At 36.6% G+C, this 22850-nt stretch overlaps 1 protein-coding gene and 1 long non-coding RNA gene across 3 annotated transcripts in view; both read right to left on the reverse strand.

The window, feature by feature from the left end:
- Positions 1-1795: 1795 nt before the first annotated feature.
- Positions 1796-22850, reverse strand: part of LOC101735568 (hemicentin-1) — a 72738-nt gene continuing 51683 nt past the window's right edge. For both annotated transcript variants that reach the window (XM_062669442.1, XM_062669443.1), the window contains exons 4-10: positions 22130-22241; positions 21624-21703; positions 19776-19909; positions 19166-19368; positions 16465-16561; positions 5674-5782; positions 1796-5298 (exon numbers count right to left, since the gene is read on the reverse strand). In XM_062669442.1, the coding sequence (XP_062525426.1) occupies positions 5280-5298; positions 5674-5782; positions 16465-16561; positions 19166-19368; positions 19776-19909; positions 21624-21703; positions 22130-22241 (754 nt within the window). In that variant the 3' untranslated portion in view covers positions 1796-5279. The remainder of the gene's footprint in view (positions 5299-5673; positions 5783-16464; positions 16562-19165; positions 19369-19775; positions 19910-21623; positions 21704-22129; positions 22242-22850) is intronic.
- Positions 11876-13307, reverse strand: LOC134199172 (uncharacterized). Its single transcript, XR_009973540.1, has 2 exons — positions 12847-13307; positions 11876-11924 (listed from the first exon to the last, which is right to left on the reverse strand). It is a non-coding gene; the product is annotated as an uncharacterized LOC134199172 (long non-coding RNA).

The raw sequence follows: 22850 nt of genomic DNA on the forward strand, positions 1-22850 counted from the left end.
ATAAATACTGTTACAAAGGAAAAAAAAATCTATTGCAAATAACATTTATTACTTTGACAGTGTGTTAGCTTAATACATAAATATAAAACGATTTAAAGTATAAAAAGCTTATTCGAAGTGGTCTCCATTGGCTGCAATACAGTCCTTTAAACGTTGAGGCCAGTTATCAATAGAAGCACGCACTTTTTCCATGAGAAAAATTTTCACTGCCAATCGTACGGATTGTTTTAGGGACTCCAAATTATCATGGCGTTTAGAGCAAGTCGTACTCTCTAAAACTGACCATAAATCATAATCCAGCCGATTAAGATTGGGACTAGACGACGGCCAGTCTTCAGCTTTGATGAAGTCCGAAACGTTCGTTTCCAACCAAGACTGCGCAGACCGAGCTTTATGACCTGGCGCCGAGTCTTGCTGGAAGGACCATTCTTGATTATTGAACATGGTGTTGTTAAGGGTTTTCACTACCTTCTCAAGAATGATATCTTGATACACTTGTGCCGATGTTTTGATACCTTTTTCACAAAAGTATGGCTCAGTCACTCCTTCATAGCTAATATCATCACTGAAGTCGGATAGTGCCCACGTTGCACTCTGTCGACTAATTGGAAAGCTTCCTTAGAGCTTTGAGCATAAATACGGTCATATTGTTTGTTAAAATGTTGCTCCATTGTAAAAAAAATCTCATCCGTAAACAAATATTTTGTATTCCTTTGCGAACCGCTTCAGTAGTTGTTTTGATTTTACCACCCTATTCTCTTTTAAATTATCAGTTAAGAAATGACCGGTACGTCTCTTATAGGATGCAAGTCCTGAGTCATCTTTAAAATATACGACATGGTTCTAGGTGCTATCTTCATCTCCCAAGATAAAATCTTTTGCTTTTGGACAGGAATTCTTTCCCTTACTGCTTTGACCACTTTTTTCGTACGGATACTACGTGGACGGCCGGATCTTTTTCTGTCTCAAACAGAGGAGGTCTCATTGCACCTATTAATAGCCCGGTACAAAAACATTTTACTAATACCAAGCGTATGGAGAGTTTTAAAAAATGCATTTGGCTCCATACCTACTTTGTGTAATGCAATCACAGCGATTCGGTTCTCTTTATCACCCCACTCCATTTTAATATCGCAAAATATTGTACAATGTATTGGCGCCAAAATGAGAAAACTCAATGAGCAATCATATAAAAAGGACAGATTCCAAATTCAAATGTAATATTTTGTTTATTTTTAATTGTAACAGTATTTATGGCCAGACTAAGTATATACCAATCATGAAATCCTTTCAGAATGTATTTTGCATGTAGTTAACTTGAAGTCTTTTGTCAGAGTGATCCACTTTCTGTATATGACCAGGAGTAGACATTTACATGAACCGCTGTTAATTTTATTAAAAGTCAATATAATTACGCAAAATAGATTTAGAGATCACAATTGACTTGTGTATGAATTCCACTTTGACGATATTGATGTTTCTCAAAATCAAGAAATTAATGAACAATATGAATGTTGCTGTAGATAAAAAACGATCAAGCCATATAAACGATAAATACATTTAATAATGCGTACATAATCCGTTATGTTCGCATTATTAAATGACTAATAGATAATGACTAACAGACCATGTGAATGATAAGGTGAATGATACCAGTTATCTTGAGATATAAGGTCGAAATCTTAATGATAATTTACAATAGGTCTTCCACGCTTGAAAACGGAAAGCGTGATAGATTAGCAGTAGATAAACGCAAAAGAAATCGCTTTAGATGGAAGAATTTTAAAACACATAATCCCTTTGAGATTTTATTAAAAAATCTTACAATTTATCACAATGACGCACAATTATTATACATAATTATTAATGTATTTACAGTCAAATAAAGCACCGATATGTCTAGATTTTTATGTTGTTCATAATTTATATTTAAATTTTGAATGGTCATTCAAAGAATACAAATTGTATTTTAAAATTACGTAATCAATATACGTAATAAATAAAAAAAATTATACATTCTTACAACATTATTTATATGACACAAACAACTTGTTTATAACGATTAATATATATATTTGAAACAACGAAATTTATCCAAACAAAATGTCCTCTTTAAGATTACACGTTAACAGTGGTTTTAAAAATACCTTTTATAAATAACAATTAATATTAAATTAATAATATATTTAATTTTAATTACATGTTGTGCAAATTTTTATTATTTAAACGCGAGTTATATGCTTGATACTTTTGATACAAGGATATGTGTTTATTTGAAAGAATCATACAAAGGGACCAATTTATCAAATTACAATGAATTTTCTACTATATATTGAGATTTACGACCAAAATACATCTTCAAACACCAAATAAATAACTTTCACAAAGACATTGGCTCCGACCGCAAATCAGATTTGTTTTTTTTATGGCTTAGATGTATGGACGAGTTCACAGCCCACCTGGTGTTAAGTAGTTACTGGAATCCATAGACATCTACCATGTAAATGCCGCCACCCACCATGAGATACGAGTCATTAAGGTCTCAGAATAGTTACAACGGCTTCCCCACCCTTCAAACCGAAACGCATTACTGCTTCACGGCAGAAATAACCACCAGTGATTACGCAAATTATAATTTTGCGGGTTTGATTTTATTACACGATGCTATTCCTTCACCGTGGAAGTCAATCGTGAACAATTGTTAAGTACGTATTTCATTAGAAAAATTGGTACCCGCCTGCGGGATTCGAACACCGGTGCATCGCTACACACGAATGCATCGGACGTCTTATCCTTTAGGCCACGACGACTTCAAAATGTATATAAGTCATAAAGACGTACAACCAGTTATATTTTTGTAGTTTAAGATTGTTGTATCGTGTACTATATCATTGTAACTTGCTGTCATATTTACCTGAATTCTAGTGCTTAAAATGGCCCGTTTTCATTATTTTACAGTAATAAACAATTTTAAATTCACCTTTATTTTTTATTCTGTCCCTTGTCTTACCCTTTACCTTATTTTGTCAGTATCTACAACTACAGCAAAACCCTTAGCTTTGACGTTAAATTTGTCATCGTTAACATTTTAATATCAGTTTAAAAGTTAAATAATAATAATATCATATGCATATTTTTCTTACCTTTAAAATATTACCTTACTTCTGTCGTAATTTTGGATTATTAGGTTTTATTCGGACGAAATATATTTGGAATAATGATTATCTTGAATTACTGATACAACATATAACAAAATATATTATTATAAAGTATCTTATGACAATATTATATACAAATAACTTTATGCTCTAGATTTAAAGTCTTAAAATTCTAATTTCAATTAACACAATTATTTGTATTGAAGATTAAATACAGTATAATATAGTAAACCGTGAAATCGAAGTGATATGAAGACAGTAGTACTCGGTGATATGTGAATTATATGTATGAGAAAAACTGTTAATAGTTACAATATTATAATTACATTTTTGTTAAATTGCAAATACACAAGTCGTATTTACACTATCTTACTAGTATGATATTTTTAATTGATATTAGTTTAGTATCTAGGAATATTTTTCTAAAATATTTATTGAAATAAATTTTCCACATTGATGAATACGATATAAGGAATTAAAGATATTCTCTCACAAATAGAATTTGGTAAATCAATAATATTGAAATAATAAAAAAAAAACACGTTTCATTCTATATATCTATGATTCGTCAAAATTTTGTGAAACAGAATTATTTTTATACACGCTTTTTGTATAAAATCATAACATTTACGTCATAAGCTTTCCTTGGAATTAATTATAAATTCAGCATTAAAAATAATTAATAGGTATTTAGGACAAATAATAAAAAATAAGTGTAATCTATCACAAATCTGTTTTCGTTAAAATGAATATTTAAAAATGCATTAAAAGGAGTAATGCAAAAGTATTGAGTTTTGAAGCTCAATCAAATCAAATCAATCAAATCAAAAATCAAAAGGAAAAGGCTGATTTAATTACTAAACATTTATATATAACTAGCTGACCCGGCAGACTTCGTAGTGCATCAGTCGATAAATAAAATACCTAAACTTTTGTATAAAATAAACTTAAAACAAACAAAAGGAATCCGTCCGACGCGGGGGACATCAAAGGAAAAACAAAATTGTTATTTTTTTTAATTCCGAGCATTTTCATATTTATCTACCTTTTAAGCCTTCTCTGGACTTCCACAAAATAATTCAAGACCAAAATTAGCCAAATCGGTCCAGCCGTTCTCGAGTTTTAGCGAGACTAACGAACAGCAATTCATTTTTATATATATAGATATAGATTAAACGTATAACAACTTATCGCATTATTATTATATAAAATACTACACATTATGTTATGTATTTACACTCTCACTAGTGGTCCTATATCCATGCAAGATCCTCGGACGGCTAACTGATAGGTAATGTTATTAAGGAGATAAGGCTGGGCCATTTAATTTTTGGTTTTCATACTCACTAATAGTACATTGTGCACCATGGGAGAAAAGTAGAACATTTCCTCCCGCGTGTAAAATTGCCAAACACGCGGTATGAGATGTCCTACGTTTTTCCCGCGGTGCACATACTATTTTTTCTCCTGCCAGGCCGAAAGTTCGTGGAGTACCGACCCGGGGTCCAGGGGCGAAGCCCTGGCAGGGGGTAGGGGGCAGAGCTTAATTTTTAAATAAAATACTACTAATTGAATAAGAACTGTCTGATGAACTCATCTTTGTTTAATACTTCACTATTAAATTTTATTGCCTTTTGTTTATTTCACTTTTTACACTAAACACAATATTGCAAATTGCCCGAGCACAACAATGGCGGAGAATGTTAGGTGCGTGAGAGCAGACGTAGACACTAACGCGCATGCGCACTTGTCAGTACCCAGGGAGGAAAAGTTACACTTTCTTCCGTGTACAGCGGGAGGAAAACCGAACTTTCGGCGTAGGTAGAAGAAAAAATATTTCAACAATTAAAACGGATTTCCGTTTCTTTTTTAAATTAAAATTAAAAAGGTAAAAATAGGTAGGATCATGGTATCTACCCGCGTGGTATCATGCTGGGCCAACAAGTAATTGCAAATATGACTGGAGGGGGTTTCATTTAATTACAATACTATATTTCATCAATGTACATGTCATTCGAGAATACATTCTATCCACGTATTTACTTAAACAAATCGGTAGCTTCTTGCAAGAACTAAAATATTTGCATCAGTCGATATGGTTTACATCCTTAAGGAACCTTATTATAGGCCACGTACAATCCTTAAAACCACAACATAAAGATCGATATTTAATTAAAATAATAAGGTATTACCCATTTCCCAAAACATAATATCTTATCACTGAAGAAGGAACACTTCATTATCCATATGACCATTATTAAGTACTTTGATTTTTATTGGACAGCTATTAACTGAGACACATTGATTGTTGAACGTACTTAAATTTAAGAATTTCAAACCTTTAATAAGCAAAATGTATAAAAGGAAATCGGTTTTCAAGAACCATTGTTGTACACCTTAAATTCGGGCAGTTTAAAAAGTTACATATATTGTTTGAAAATAAAAAAAATAACTACTAAATCATTCCAACTTCAGCCTTTACAATTATGTTTGGGTCTATATCTAGATTGGTCACCTCACGTCGCCTATCAGCGTTCCAAAAGCTAACAGCGATGGCGTCAAAAGAAGTGTCACATAACTGGATTTTGTTTTCACGCCACTCTGAAGTTCAGCTAGACTTGAACCTGTGAACAAATTTTGAGATGAGCTTTTTTTGGTTTTAAACGGTGCAATTAGTGTTTTGTTACTGTTTAGACGGGTGGATATGCTTATGGCTTGCCTAGAGTTAAGTGGTTACCAAAATCCATAGACATAAGTCCGCGCGCCTCCACGCAAGACGGGTGCGTTTAGCTATTACGAAAAGCGGTGACAATGACGTCTGCGTTAAAGTGTAATTCGTGCAATATTGTTATTGACGAACTGTTAGCTTACATTCAGAACAAGATTTCAGTCGTTGACGAAGTGAGTTTAATAAAGATATGTATTTCTGCGTTTAAAAGTGAGGAAATAAAACGATCGAAAACTTTGTTATTTGAATCATTACCAACGGATATGCGAAAAATCGCACGTAAAAAGGAGGGAAAAGAAAATCGGGATATGTTGGATATAATATCGCTATTTAAGTCTACCAATGTGGAGATAATACCAGTTTTTGTGGCTAGAGATTTGGATAAACTACCCCCAATAACCTTCGACCACTTAGATGTTTCGAAGCTATTAAAGGACTTAGTTCTTCTCAAAGCAGATGTATGTGATATCCGATCGACTTATGCCGCCTTAAGTGAAGTGGATAAATTGAGAAATGAGATAAAGGAAATAAAATCAACCTTAAGTCCTGAACACTCGAATCGTTATCGTAGTATGAATATTAATATGAAGCGCGGTGGCTATTTAGACAGCGGCCCCATGGGATTGTCTCATTACGAGTATGACACAGTTGGTGTAAATGAAAGTGAGATATTAATAAATTCATCTTCTCCTAAACAAATTAATCCCAAAACATCTTCGGTGTCGAAAACTATCTTCAATAAACACAGTGAGGGGGTGGTAGCGGTGAGCGATAGTTACGCGTCGAGGGTAATGGCAGAGCCAATATCGGTCGGTAACAAAACAAGTTCCGCGAATGAATCGTCGGCGGCAGCGCATCAGCTGACTCAAGCGCGTGCGCAAACATCTACGGTGCTTGTACATAATAATAGCGGGACTTTAAATGATACGGAAGACAAATGGACCAAAGTTGAGAAGCTAAAACGGAAAAATAAGTACAGGTATAGTGGCAGAACGGGTATTGCCCGCGACACAGATGGACAATTTAATTTTAAAGCGGCAGAAATAAAGGTGCCTATTTTTATTACAAACATACACAAGGAAACGACTAACAAAGATATTACTGATTATATATATAATAAAACGAAAGAAAAAGTCGTACTAGAAAAGATATCTATAAAAAGGCAAACGGAATACAATGCATACAAGCTCTTTGTACCGCAACAAAAAATTTCTATGTTCTTAGACGATGAGCTTTGGCCTGCGGGTATTATTTTTCGTCGTTTCGTGCATTTTAAGCATAGAACAGCTGATATGCACAGTAATACTACTGTGATCGGCCTATCACAGTGAGCATCATGAATGATAATTACGTAATCAAACTAGTCAGTTTTAATTGTAAAAGCGTAAAGCGCTCCATCGAAGGTATCCGCGAGTTATGTCGTACGTCTCATATAATAGCATTGCAAGAAACCTGGCTACTACCAGATGACATACCGTATCTCAGTAGTATTGATAAGGATTTCGGATGCACGGGCACGTCCGCAGTTGACACGACGGCAGGTATGTTACGCGGGCGACCGCACGGAGGTGTTGCTTTATTGTGGAATAAAAGTGTCTTTAAGAATGTGTCGGTTGTTCCGTGCGATAATCCGCGTGTTTGTGCGATAAGAATACGAATGGAGCGTAGATCATGTTTAGTATTTAGTGTTTATATGCCCACGGATAAATCGGATAATATGACGGATTTCACAGAATGCCTTAGCGCGGTGAGTGCTATTATTAATAATGATGACATTGAATCTGTTTACGTATTAGGTGACTTTAATGCACACCCTGGCGAACCTTTTTATAGTGAGTTAATGACTTTTTGTTTCGATCAAAATTGGATATGCGCGGATATAGACAAGCTGGGTATTACATCTAATACTTTCACCTTTATCAGTGAAACGCACGGGTCAGCACGTTGGCTAGACCATTGCATGGTCACGAATTCTGCATTAAATACAATTGTTAATGTATCTGTTATACAAGACGTCCTATGGTCTGATCATTATCCTTTAGTTATAGAGTGTAACTTAGATTTAATAAAACCAAAATATAATTGTATTATGGATAAATATAACAGTAAAAATGAAATAAAATGGATTCACAGAAATTTGGATGAAATAAAATTATACACACAATATTGTCATGAACGTCTAAGGGATATAAATTTTCCTCAGGAATTGCATGACTGTTGTGATCACTTGTGTAATAACTTAGAGCATAGAATAGTCATAGATCGTCTGTATAGTGATATTGTTTTTGCATTGAGCCAGTCAGCTATTCTTTGTAACAATAATCGGAGCAAAAGACCAACTAAACAAAAACACATAATGGGATGGAACAGACATATTGGTGCGGTTCATAGGGAGGCTAGACTCAAGTTTCTAATTTGGTTAAATTATAACAAGCCTAAATCCGGTCCTATATATGAGGAGATGTGTAAAAGTAGATCGATATTTAAAGCGCGTCTAAGATGGTGCCAAAATAACGAGGAACAGCTGAAGTTGGATCGATTGGCATCACATCATACAAATAATGATTTTAAAAACTTTTGGAAGGCCACAAATAAATTAAACATTAGGCCAGGTCTCCCAGTGAGCGTAGAGGGGGTCACTGATGTTGAGGATATCGCAAAAATATTTAGAGAGCACTTCTTCGTGAAGTCACCACGGGGGCCGCCACAGGCTACAGAGAGTGCCAGGCTGGATGAGGAGGAGTTGAGCACTCGGTTCATAGCAAATAATGTGAAAAAAGCCATAACAAATATGTCCAGAGGCAAATCTCCGGGCCACGATAGCTTGAGCATAGAACACTTGCAGTACGCAGGTCCACACATATCGCGAGTTCTGGCGATGCTTTATACATTCTGTGTGGGGCATTCATACTTACCTGCAGAGATGATGAAAACGGTGGTAGTGCCAGTTGTAAAAAGCAAAACCGGGGATATATCTGATAGGAATAACTATCGCCCCATCTCACTAGCCACCATTGTAGCCAAAGTGCTCGACAGTCTGCTTAATTCTGAGCTGGATAAATTTCTACTGCTCCACGACAATCAGTTTGGTTTTAGACTGGGTCTTTCAACTGAAAGTGCAATTTTGTGCTTAAAGCGGACTGTCAGGTACTACACCGATAGAAAGACGCCAGTTTACGCGTGCTTCCTTGACCTGTCGAAAGCGTTTGATCTGGTCTGCTACGATATGTTATGGAAAAAACTGGAGGATACCAAAGTTCCACCAGAAATAAATAGCATTTTTAAATTTTGGTACAGCAACCAGGTGAACGTTGTGAGATGGGCAGGAGCGCTGTCTGAACCGTATAGGCTGGAGTGCGGGGTGAGGCAGGGGGGATTGACCTCCCCTAAGCTTTTTAACCTGTACGTTAATGCTCTGATTGACGAGCTTAGCAGCACACATGTCGGCTGTCATGTTGAAGATGTCAATATCAATAATATAAGTTACGCTGATGACATGGTGCTGCTGAGTGCGTCTCCCTGTGGGCTGGGGAAGCTCCTACGTATATGTGAAAGGTATGTTAGCTGTCATGGCCTAGTGTATAACGTTAAAAAAAGTGAATGCATGGTCTTTGAGGCCAGAGCCAAGTGCCCTATGAAAATACCATCCATTACTCTGAACAAAGTTCCGATTGCATTTGTAAAGAAATTCAAATATCTGGGTCACTTGTTAACCTCTGACCTCAGGGACGATGCTGACATAGAGCGTGAACGTAGGGCGTTGGCAGTGCGTGCTAACATGATTGCCCGCAGGTTTGCACGTAGCTCTAGAGAAACAAAGATTACGCTCTTCAGAGCATATTGTACATCTTTTTACACGTGCAGTTTGTGGGTTAATTACTCGCAAAAGCAGTATAACGCCCTGCGTGTACAGTATAATGATGCATTTAGGATGCTGATGGGGCTGCCTCGATTCTGCAGCGCATCGGGCATGTTTGCGGAGGCGCGCACCGACGATTTCTATTCCATAATAAGAAAGCGATGCGCGTCCTTGCTCTGCAGGGTAGGGGCTAGCTCCAACAGCATCCTGGCCATGATATTCTCTAGGTTAGATGGACCTTTTCTGAATCATTGCAGAGAGGTCCACAAGGTTTTCTCGTAATGCAGCTATTGCAATCGTATGTAGTATGTTTGTTGTTGTTTTCTTTTATTGCTGTGTCCTTACTAACTTAGTTTTAAGAAATAACTGTTACTAACATTTATATGGATTGTTGTTATCTGAAATAAAGAATTTAATAATAAATAATAATAGACATCAATAACCTAAATGCTACTACCCACTTTGATTCAAGGGTTCTAAGTCTTCACTTTATAGTAAAGCAGCTTCCCCAGCCTTCAAACCGAAAGACAACTGCTTCAAGGCTGGAATAGGCACGCCCTACCACTAGTAATACCTACCATGTACTAGCCACCAGTTGTTCAATTTTTGCAATGAAATCAAAAGTAAAAAAACATATGGCAGTTATTATCTCAATAGGTTTGCAACCCCCCCTGGTAAAAAGTAGTGTTAGGGGTAAACTAACTGATAAAATACTCTTCTTAAGTCTCTTTTCAAAAAACTTATATTGCAGCGCTTTGAAAGTACGGTCAGGAATCAAAACGTCTATCATATAGAAGGAATGACCCCGATATACGACTTCACTGATATGTCAGTCCGATAGTACCTATTTCTCTCGGAATTCTAAAGATCTCTTTGAATGAAACGAAAAATAATAATATATTACTACACAAACCTATATATGAAACTAGCTGACCCGGCAAATGTTGTTTTGCCATATATAAGATTTCTAGGAAATTTCTAGTGTAGAAAAAAAAAAACTAACTTATTGTAAGTGTGTAAGGATGTGGTAAATGAGCGAAAGAGACGTAGCGCTGTGAACGATGCGGGAAAACAAAAATAACAAAACCTAAATCAACCACATAATGCCTCATTAAAACAAAAACAAAAAAGTCCATAAAATAAAAAAATTGATGTTAGGGATGGACAACCCTTATCACTTAGGGGTATGAAAAGTAGATAGTAGCCGATGCTTAGACCTACTGAATATGCATATAAAATTTCATAAAAATCGATCAAACCGTTTCAGAGGAGTATGGTAACTAACATTGTGACACGAGAATTTTATATATAAGATTATTCCTCTACAACTTTCTTATAGGTATCTCACAGTCATAATAACCTTGCTAGTCTTATTTTTTTATCATGTCCAAACTTTTATTTCATAGTGTGCAGTTTAGATTAGCTCTTATCCCTTGAATGTCATTAAAAGTGACCGACGGATTATATCACCCAATGACTTGCATATACCTATACTATAAGACACGGTACAAGTCGTTGTGGTGGTGTGGTACCAATTTTTATAAGGAAATACGGACTCAACAAATATTCACGATTGACTTTCACGGTGAAGGAATAACATCGTGTAATAAAAATGAAACCCGCAAAATTCTAATTTGCGTAATTACTGGTGGTAGAACCTCTTGTGAGTCCGCGCGGTTAGGTACCACCTCCCTGCCTATTTCTACCGTGAAGCAATAACGCGTTTCGGTTTGAAGGGTGGGGCAGCCGTGTAACTATATTTAGGACCTTAGAACTTATGTCTCTCCAAAAGTTGTAATAATTACAGTTTATTATCCAAATCTATCCTAAGACAGCTAGACATCCGAAAAAGGCTCTCTTCCATCTGCCGGGAATGTGTTATGAGCTTCTTCGGACACATCATGCGGTCTCCCAGACATGAATTAGAGAAGCTCATAATTACGGCTCGAATAGAAGGCAAGCGCGCCGTGGGCAGAACACCAGCCAGATGGTCAGATCTAGCAAGAGAAGCACTCAGTGGTAGTCTGTACCATGCAGTCCATGCCACCCATGATCGAGCATATTGGAAGTACGTCGCATGTGGTCGCGATCTTCAGTAGTGAGGGAACGATATAAAAGAAGATCCAAATATTTATTCTCAGCGTTTATTAAGTCCAACTTTTCGTTATAAAAATCATTGCTGAAACAGAGAAGAGAGTGATTTCGGTACAGTATGTAGGGGAATGATACCCCGCCGTGCTTAACTTCCTATGAAGTTATTGTGCATATAGTAATGAGCAGCATACGTTAGTCAGTCAACGTGCAGCGATCCACCGCGGTCGCTGACGCGAATAAGCATGTAATTATACGTAGTGTTTTATTGACCACTCTGATGAGGTTTCCGGAGGAGAGCACGCAACAAACAACCAACGCACACGCCTCTTCCTCCTTCATCTCCCAATAAACCTCACACCTTAGTTAGTAGTTAGGTTTTGTGAGAGTTAAATTACAATTTCCTTGAGTTGTCGCTGTCTTTGAAACTAACGTAACAAAGTTTTCCCCAAAGAATAATAATATCTAAGCTTTCAGTATGTACACAAATCTTGGTTGATTCAACGGCAAAGCGTAGAAGTTCCTTAATTTCTTAACTAAAACATATTTCTCTGTAATCAAGCCGCTCGCAATAAATACTAGAGTAACAGTGATTGTCAAAGTGACGTTTCTGTACGATTATTTTGTTCCTTCAATTACATAGTCTATATATTAATACGTGAAGCAAAAACTTTGTATCCCTTTTTACGAAGATTGCGCGGACGGAGGAGTATGAAATTTTCCACACTTATAGAGAATATAGAGAAGAAGTGCACAATGCTAATATTTTTTTTAAAATAATGCATAAAAGATACAATAAATCAATAAAGAAAACATTACATACACTCATGTATTTGACGCACACACGCATGCATACTATTTATTGGCAAACTTTTGTTTTGACGTCTGTGGTCAAATTGAGAATAGATTAAATATTGTTTGTCTTTAATAATATTTTTTTATAGAGTAGTCTTGGCGAAATTTTCGATTATAGAAGTATAAAATACAATCATAATAGTGTACAAACTTACAATTCCAATTAATTATAGTCGAATTTCGACTACTGCGGGACCTCTAGTTCGTGTAATTTTTTCTTTGTCTCAAATAGCTTATATAGCATTATGCTAACTTTAAGCTAATGTTCAATACCACCAAACTGCTTTCATTGAGTAAAACATCAAGAATTATTTACAAAACATCGTGTTCTAAACAAACCAAAAGTTTAAACCCACTCAAATTTGTTTAAATAGTTCAATTACTTTGTGTAAAGCAAGTACCCGAATATACTTCATCTCTAGGATAGTCACTTAAAAGGAGGGCATCGTAAAACTTTGAGAGCCACTAACCTCGACTATTAGAAACCGAGTAAATAAGACACCCAACACTTTGAGCTATAATATACTAGAAACTTCGTCAAGTATCTTGTGTTCAAGACTATTTATTATACGGATGCCTCTTGTGTCAGTTTCACAATTAGAAAGTTGTCAAAGTTATTTTATTATTATGACAATTGAAGGTCTGAAAATAGTTTTAATATACATTACTTGTTCACAATAAAATGGAATACCGTTTCAAGTAATTTAATGTAGAATTATATTATATATGACACCTTTTTACTTTTAGCTAGCAAGCAGGCTTCTGCGATTCTTATCGTTTCCTTGTCGAACCCTTTTTTCTTATAGAAACCATATAATATAGATAGAATTAGATAGAGCCAAGATTAAGATAGTTATGGTTATAATAATAATAGTTATTATAATAAGGGATCCCTTTTTTCCAAGAACATTATAATATCATTTACTTTTATACATTTGTATAAGAAAAACTATGACCGTTTTAAGTGGATTTCACTATTGTAATCAATTACTCAGTTTGCTATTAAACTAAAAAAGAATTTGGTCAAACTTAAACTTCTAAATGTAAATTGATGAATTTGATAAAAGTTATAGTTGTTTTTTTTTGTTTTTTTTTTTTATTGCTTAGATGGGTGGACGAGCTCACAGCCCACCTGGTGTTAAGTGGTTACTGGAGCCAATAGACATCTACGACATAATACGATATACTACGATATAAGTTCTAAGGTCTTAAATATAGTTACACGGCTGCCCCACCCTTCAAACCGAAACGCATTATTGCTTCACGGCAGAAATAGGCAGGGAGGTGGTACCTAACCGCGCGGACTCACAAGAGGTCCTACCACCAGTAATTACGCAAATTATAATTTTGCGGGTTTCATTTTGTTCCAGAAAACTTGCTGTTACGAATTTGAGATAAGCTTAGTAATGGAAAAAGCTTTAGCAAAAGCATAATTAAGGAAACGATCCTTAAAAGGTACAATGATTTTTTAATTCTACTTATAATTCAGCAGTAGGAAAAACCAAAACATCGATAGTGCATATGAGTGAGGTCTTGCTGTAGACAATTTTTTTTATTTTTTTTTATTGCCCTTGTAGGCAGATGAGCATACGGCCCACCTGATGGTGAGTGGTTACCGTCGCCCATGGACTTCAGCAATGCCAGGGACAGAGCCAAGCCGCTGCCTACCGCTTAATACTCTCCACAAGCCTCGTTTGAAGAAGGACATGTCATAGCGCTCGGGAAACACCGTGGAGGGGAGCTTATTCTACAGCCGGATGGCACGTGGCAAAAAAGATCTCTGGAAACGCACTGTGAATGACCGCAGCGGCTCCAGGTAACTACAAAATAAATAAAAAAACCCCTTTCAAAATATCCCTTTGCTATTCAAATACTCAAATATCCCTATAAATATTCAAATATCCCTTTGCTATTCAAATACTACATTTATGTCTTCAAGTACTATAATATAAAGTAGGATGTAATAACAGGCCAAACTAAACATTGAACTAATTTATTTCATCCTATGGGAAGCCTTTTCAAGATATTAAGTCAAACTATTAAAATTATTATAATATCATCATCGGTTCTAGATACATCTGGAAACTTTCTCGTTAACCGAACGCTTTAAGCTGGTTACTTTAATTGCATAAAAAATTCAGTTACATTAATCTATTTATGTTGATCAGTGACCTGTGTGAAGCTAATAATGGCGTGTTAAAAAAATATGAATTAAACAAAAAAAGAACTCAGTTTTTTTTTTATTATTGAAGGATTACTGGTGGCCCGGAGACCTTTCCAGTTTCACCAGGACAGGTGGGCGAGCAAAGGCTCAGCCAGAGTCAGCTTTCTGTCCTGCGCTAATTATTAAACAATTTAACACTAAACTCATAAAATTTAACAAATTGTTTCTAGATTCAAATAGTAAACATCCACAAAAGTCTAACTAAGAAACGCTTTCTGCAATAGATTCATCCAATTTTTTTTCTTCATCAAATTGAACGACTGTAACTGACCCACGGGAACAATATCTGCTGATGCCTCGCCAGCTATAATAACATTCATTGTGCATGAACAACAATAACAAAAAAAAAAGAGAAACGTACAGTATAATTGCCGGGTCGAGCGTGAAATTGAGAAAAAATATTGGCGTAACCTTAAGAAATACACAAGGAAAAGTTTCTCGCTTGAGTTAATGTAGCTCGTGTGCCAGCTGCAATGTTTTGTGGAAATTTGGGTGGGCGAGGTTGGAGTTTTCGAGCAGAAGGCAATGTGTTTCAGTTTCAATTATAATTGCTTTTTAACGTTTCTGACTACTCGACTGGTTTATGTCAGCATAGACAACGCAAATGCGCCACCCACCTTGAGATATAAGTTCTAAGGTCTCAAGTATAGTTACAGCGGCTGCCCCACCCTTCAAACCGAAACGCATTACTTCTTCACGGCAGAAATAGGCGGGGTGGTGATACCTATCCATGCGGACTTACAAGAGGTCCTACCACCAGTAATGACGCAAATTTTAATTTTGCGGGTTTCATTTTTATTACACGATGTTATTCCTGATTAACGGCCGTCTGGTGTAGTGGTAAGTGACATGGTCACTACACAAGGGAATCGCAGGTTCGAATCCCGCCAAGGGAAGATATTTGTATGATAAATATAAAAATGTCTTTTCCAGGGTTATGGGTGTATATTAAATATATGTATGTGTATAATAAAAATATTACATTTATTTCCGTTATCTGGTACCTGTAACACAAGTTCTTTACGAACTTACCACGGGACTAGTTAACGTGGCGTGATTGTTAGTAAATATTTATTATTTATTTATTTATTTATTCCTTTACCGTGGAAGTCAATCGTGAACATTATTTGTTGAGTACGTATTTCATTACAAAAATTGGTACCCGCCTGGGATTCGAACATTGATGTATCGCTTCAACACGAATGCACCGGACGTCTTGTCCTTTAGGCCACGACGACTTCACAAAATCTCCCAAATTTATCTCCAAATTATCTCCCAAAACATAACTAACTATTCGGGCTATAACATAGACCTGAGATCATGTTTGCCGCTTTCGTGTTTAAGGTTTATTTTTGCTCTATTTAGGCTGATGAACCACAGATTTGCCTGGTATTATTTAGATATATCGATGTCACTACCTTAAGACTTGAGGTCGAAGACTTTACACGTTTTCCAATCCTTCAAATTGGATCGCGTAACATGACTACTTCACTTTAGACCTCAAGATATACACATTTATAAAAAAGAAAAAAAAGTACCAGCTACCAACCTTGCAATACGTGAACTCTTGTAACAGCTTTCATTCGGATTGGAGCTTCCAAAGCACACGTGTAATTGCCGGCATCCTCCATTTTTAGACGAGCGACCTTTTCGAAAGAAATTACAAATTATAAGGCAAATATTTTTCAATTTCGCGAATATCTTTTATTCAGAAAATCATGTTTTTTTTATCTTAAAAAGACAAACCAGCTCAGAATCCACTTAAGACTTAGCGCTTACCGAAACCTATGCTATGTTTAAAGTTGAGAAATCAGATCTACTGATCTCGAGTCTTATCTTCAGTCCTTGGTATTCTTATATTATGGATGGAAGTTCTTAAAATAGTAGAAGGGGGTAGCGGTATACCAGTTTTCTGCAAAAGAGTTTCTGGAGAAAGGAAACCTGTTGGTGATTGTCTAATAACACTTCCAGATTCACGCAATGCCAGCGGCACAATAAATCTTCTCTCTACCACTGAGCTTTCATCAAAGACACCTAAAGCCATTTTTTTCTAAATTTTTTATTATTATTACCTATGCTGATAGCCTTGAGAGGCTATTTCAGCTTCACCCTAACGTGTAGGTGAGCTCACGGGGCTCAATGTGTTGCTAACACTGGCCCTAGCAAGAGCAGTGCTCTACAGAATCTACCGCCGTATCGGAAACGCGACCCACTGAGAATATCCGGCGAGCAACTCAGTGGGCTGTGTCTGTGGGTTAATTCGCTCATCGAGGCCTTCGTCGCAAGTAACGGGTTCGACGAGGACGGTGACCGGTGCTTGTGGTACCTAAAAGCACCGTTAATGGATCGGGAGTATCCGTAATGACGAGTTTTGGGCGGTCTATTTTATAGTCCTACACATTTATACTAAATTCAACAGCTCGAGTCATTCTCTTACTCCATTTTCTAATTCCAATTCATTAATATGAAAGCTAATGCTTAACTTTTTCCTAGTCTACCTATATTTAGGTTTCATCTTAGATTTCATCCGATCTCATACTAAAGGCCTTCAAAAACATCAAGCCTAAAGCTTCTCAGGTCATTAATATTCACCCTTAAATATTAGCTTTTAAGTGTAAGCTTCTACGAGGGGCTAAGAAAATATGGTTGGCTCCGCAACGTTATTCTCGTCGAAATTTAGGGGTGTACACCACTTACGTTGTACCCGCAAAAATATAGAGGTAATTTGGACGCACGGGTAGAAATGGCCTTGAGGCAGTAACTTTGGACCAGGGTTCGAGTGACAGCGGTGTTAGTTATAGCTCAATAAATTTGGCTGGATAAATAAATCTAATACTGATAGATATAAAATTTGCCTTTTTTTTGTGATACATAATTTAATTTTTCTCAATTATTCGAATAATCTTGTTGAAGATTGCTTAACAGCTGTTCTATTCGTTGATCCAGAGCCCAAAATTGTTTTGCGAGAGATTAAAGGATGACAGTGCCTATGATGTGTGTGACATATGTGTTAAGACAGAAATGGTGCTGATGATGGCATAGGCACCTATTTACCAGTAAAAACATCTAATATGCCAATGACCATTCGCCGTCGCTCAAGATGACACTACGTATACATAGCTAAGCCCTTCCTGACCACCTGAATCGCTTCTAAGTGCACCATACAATTTTGTGCCCTACCGTCGTTTCGTTTACTACCCTAAAGACATCTCCTAACTGGACATAAAGCTTTAAAGCGGCCATAGCATACTCGTTTGTACACTAATCTAGTTTATAAACTTAATTTTATCTGTTTTATCTTTGAATTAAGCCAGTTTTTTACGAGCTCTCGTTACAGTACAATTGTCTATAAAAGTGCCTAAAGTTTGTATCCTACATCCCAGGGGGTCATGTTCATGTCAGTACACAGGTCAGTGTTGTTGTTATGAAATCTACCTAAAACACGATTTGAGGTTGTGTCATTGCCATTAAACATATTGGCTTGACGTAAATTTTTTATTGACCTCATAGGCAGATCAGCGTACGCCCCACCTTATGGTGAGGGCTTACCGTTGCTCATGGACGTCAGCAATGCCAAGGACAGAGCTTGCTGTATACCGTCAACCCATATTAACTCCAGATTTTGTATTTTATTAAAGCTCTTTTACTTGACAAAACTGTCAATCTTTGGCATGAACCACTATATACTAAAAGACGTCTTCTGTTCGTGAAAGTTTTCAACCAGCAGTTTAGATAGAGTGTGATGCAGTCATCAGAATTTGACGATCTTGTGCAAGCATTTGTGTTTGGACATTTGATGCGCAAGCGTGGTATGGACATGTGATGGGCAGAGAGATGATGCATGTGACTAAGAGATGTATGGAAATGGTAGTGCAAGGTAGAGGGAGAAGAGGTCGACCGAAGAAGACATGGATGGAGTATGTGAATGACGATATGAGAGAGAGAAAGGAGTGACTGTTGAGATGACGACTGATAGAAGAGATTGGAAGAGAACAATTAGCTGTGTCGACCCCACCTAGTGGGATAAAGTGGAGAAAAAGAAGAAAACAGTGCAAGCAGCTTATTTAGAGACTCCAGTAATTATCTAAAACACCAGTTAAATCTTAAGCTTGTGTCTTCCAATCCCAAACAAAAACAATCAATTTGAAACTTTGAAATCTAATCTTAAGATGCGACATTGCTACTGTGCTATTGATATTGCTATTACTTACGACCCGTACAATTATAGTAGAAACATCAAACAAACCCACCTGTAAATGACTCGTCAAAGTTAAATGGTCGGTTTCAATTAAAACACCTCCTCTTGCTTCGTCCAAAGACAGGGTACTGTTCCCTCTGTACCAATGCATTTCCGGTACGTCCTCGCCTGGATGTAGATTTAGAACAGCGCATTTTAGAGACAACGTTTCGCCTGTTTCCAAAAATGCTTCTTTGCTTAATCTCATTGCGGGAACTGCAAAAGGAATGGCTGGTTAGTCAATAATTAAATTTGTTATTATGTGTTTTGACCAACCATATTAACCGACAATATAAATACGCTTTTATTAACTTGGTATGCATGTATGTTTTATTTAGTATGTAGCGGAATTCGAACATCCTTTTCGCCGATTTTCAAGATGTCCAATTGTACATGCATCGAGGACTGATAACCAAACAATAATTTTACAATTTCGCTGTAATAATCCGACCGGTATCACAGGGATAGAAAAATGAAATTAACTAGTTTGTTTTGTTATTTAAGCGTATTTTTCTGTTTTTTTTAAACTGCATATAGAGTTACATTATTTGTAAGTATGCTGGTCTACCTACGAAAAAAAAAAACCGCTTAAAGTATACCAAAATAAAATATGGAACACTTACGGTGCACATTTAATTGAAACCTCCTAAGCATGGGCGGATGTGTGGACACATGACAGCAGTAGACTCCTGAATCTGACACCTTAGCATCGGCAAGAGCTAGCTTCCAGTTCTCGCCAGCTAAATCGACTCTGTACCTGTATAAGGAAATGTATCTGGTACTGGTACTGGTATCGGGTATAGCAATTTGATGAATATGATGGATTAGAAGGACAGGCGTTTTGTAATTCTTCAATAAACGCAGACTTACCCCTCATGTTTGGCTTTGAAGCCATCATAACCTAATGGATAAGTTGTAGTTGTTGTTATGTGTTGTTGTTTGAAGCGTAGCTTTAGAAATCATGTGTCAATAAAAAAGAAAAAGGTGGGTGACATCATTCATACTATGAGCCCCGTTGTCTATTTCATTCGAGAGGCCCAGCGAGCTTGTCTTTGTATAAAAAAATTATCTTGATCTTGTGTTGAGACTCGGATTACTCATCATTTCTGCGACTCCTAATACCATGAAATGACATCATGACAAAATACCCTATTTGTTGAAAAGCTTCACTGAGCTTAGTGAGCTCCCCTGACGTTTTTCTATTCCTAAAGCCCGCCTCAAATAAATCACAGCAAAATTTTTCTAACAGTGTTAAACTTTTCTAGCCATATATATCGGTCTTGCTCGAGAAAATACACACAAAGCGCTCTTTGAGCTTGTAAGGCTACGTTCACACGATCGAACTTTCCGTTGAGCTTTTCAGTTTGTTTGTTGTTTGTGTGAACTTTGAAGCTATTTTCATACAAATGTAACGAATCTGTTTAACATGGCATCTTTTGTTTCTCTACTTCTTTAAAAAAAAACCACTGAATTTGTCATTTCACTAACGTGCTAATTAAAGAGAAGGATGTTAAGTCTATAACGCCATGCTTGCTAGTGCCCAAATGAGAATGGCGTCCGATCGAACATTATGGCATGAAATGAGGAGGCCTTATACCCAGCAGTGGGTACCAAAGGGCTGAAAGATGATGATGTTCACGATGTAGTTAACATGTTAGAGTTCCATTGAATTTCTTTGATCTTACACAATATTTTTCTACTTCTTGCCCTTATCGCACATTACGTGGAGGCAGCTCAGCTATCCGATAGGTTATATGATTAGCGTCTTATTAATATAAACACATTTACATCAGATTTGCAATACCAAAACTATCACAGTTTAAAATAAGCTTTTCTTTATTTTCATCTACCCCCAAAAACTGTTATTCAAGTTATTCAGAACAATTAACAAAACTAACACACGAAAATCACGAAAAGAATTTTAGGTTCATATTGCTCTTGAAATAAGGACCTCGGTAGTATGCCTCCTAATATGATTTAAATTGTGACATGTTTTGCATAGCACGCAATGTATTGAGTAACTAACTGACGAGCGGGGTCAACAACCTCGAGGGATGGTTAGTGTCGATTGCTTGGCTTTCCATTCCGTGTACATGTATAGTGAGCTTACTACATATAATAACAACAAGCTTAATGAACAATGTTTTCCGATATTTTTGTTTCACTTTGTACCATATGTTTATTTGCCTTTGAAACTATCTTTTTCCCCCTTTATATATTATATACACTTTGAGGATGAAATACTCTATAATCTACGTCTGTGTTAGAGTATACTAATTAATTATTTCGTTTTTGTTTGAAAAGAACGTAAACTTACAAACGTATATGAAAACTAAGTGTTATACTCAAAACAGAACTAAGTTTTCTATCGTTAGAAATATAGAAAAACGTGAGCGTAGAGAAAATGTATACTACGTAAAGATTCAATTTTTCTGGCGTATTTTCTGCATGAGACGTAACAATGACTTTACCTGGCGTCAGCTGTGTGTGTTTCTAAGTCTACGGTAAGCAGCTCCAAGTTTTCATTATCCGCAACACGAATCCAGGACACCTGCGATGAATTTTAAGTGTTTCAATATTGTTTTTTGATACCTACATTAGTATTATAGCTACAGAGTGTTTTTTTTTTCTAGAGCATTTAATATTATTATTTTTCATCCAAAACGAACTCTCTACAGCAACAACACCCTTTAACCTACCCTTGTGTTTTAAGTGGTCGTTGGAGCCAGTGGACATCAACTACATAACGCTGCCAGCCCAACTTGAGACATGAGTTCTGAGTCTTAGGTTTTACAGTACAACGGCTGCCCCGCCCTTCAAGCCGAAATGCATTACGGCAGATATAAGCAGGGTGGTAATACCTACCCGTGCAAACTCAAACGACGCTCTATATCCCAGTACGATTGAAAATAAAAAATAAGGACCCGCGGAGAGATGGGAAGATATTAAAGTAAGCTTCGCAAACAACATCCATTACCGTTTTGTCCCTTAAAGCAGTTACGCGACAGTCGAAGACAACTGTTGAGCCTGTGTCGGCATCGATTATAGTATCTTCGGACGTGACGTCATCAAATGATGGCGGTCTGAACCTGTAACAAAGGTATATTGTTATAACTCACAGTCCACATTGCAGTTCAGAGATTACCGAAGTCAAAACTGCGACGTGACGCCAAGACTTAACGGCCAAATCGAAAGTGCCTTTGGATTGACAACTGCTAATATCCTTCATCTCTGATTTTTGATGGCTTTAACATCGAAACAGGTCAATCATAGCCTCTTATACGTTAAACTGATTTTTTTTACAAATTATTCAAAAATTTATGATTTTTTATGTACTTTTATTAGCTATTGAGTCGGTGGTGCAATAGTTAGCGCCCTTGACTACTACGCCGGAGGTCGTGGGTTCGATTCTCACATTGGGCAAATGTTCTTCTCATGAACAGGTTTGTTTGGCTACACGGTAACCTCTGACCATCAGGTAGGCCGTATGCTCGTCTGCATACAAGGTCAAAAAACATATTTAAGACCCACCCATTGGCATCAGCAATGCATGGGTACTTTAGTCGCGGCATATTACGAATATATTTCTTTGCAATTATTAATCATTTCTGGAAATCTTAATTATGCGAATCAAAGCGTGTCTTTAGCATTATTAGGGTCCTTATTCAAACAAATAGCAGGTTTTGTTTTTCCCTTTT

Source organism: Bombyx mori, chromosome 7 (assembly GCF_030269925.1).
Source record: "Bombyx mori chromosome 7, ASM3026992v2".
In the NCBI taxonomy this organism is placed as follows: domain Eukaryota; kingdom Metazoa; phylum Arthropoda; class Insecta; order Lepidoptera; family Bombycidae; genus Bombyx; species Bombyx mori.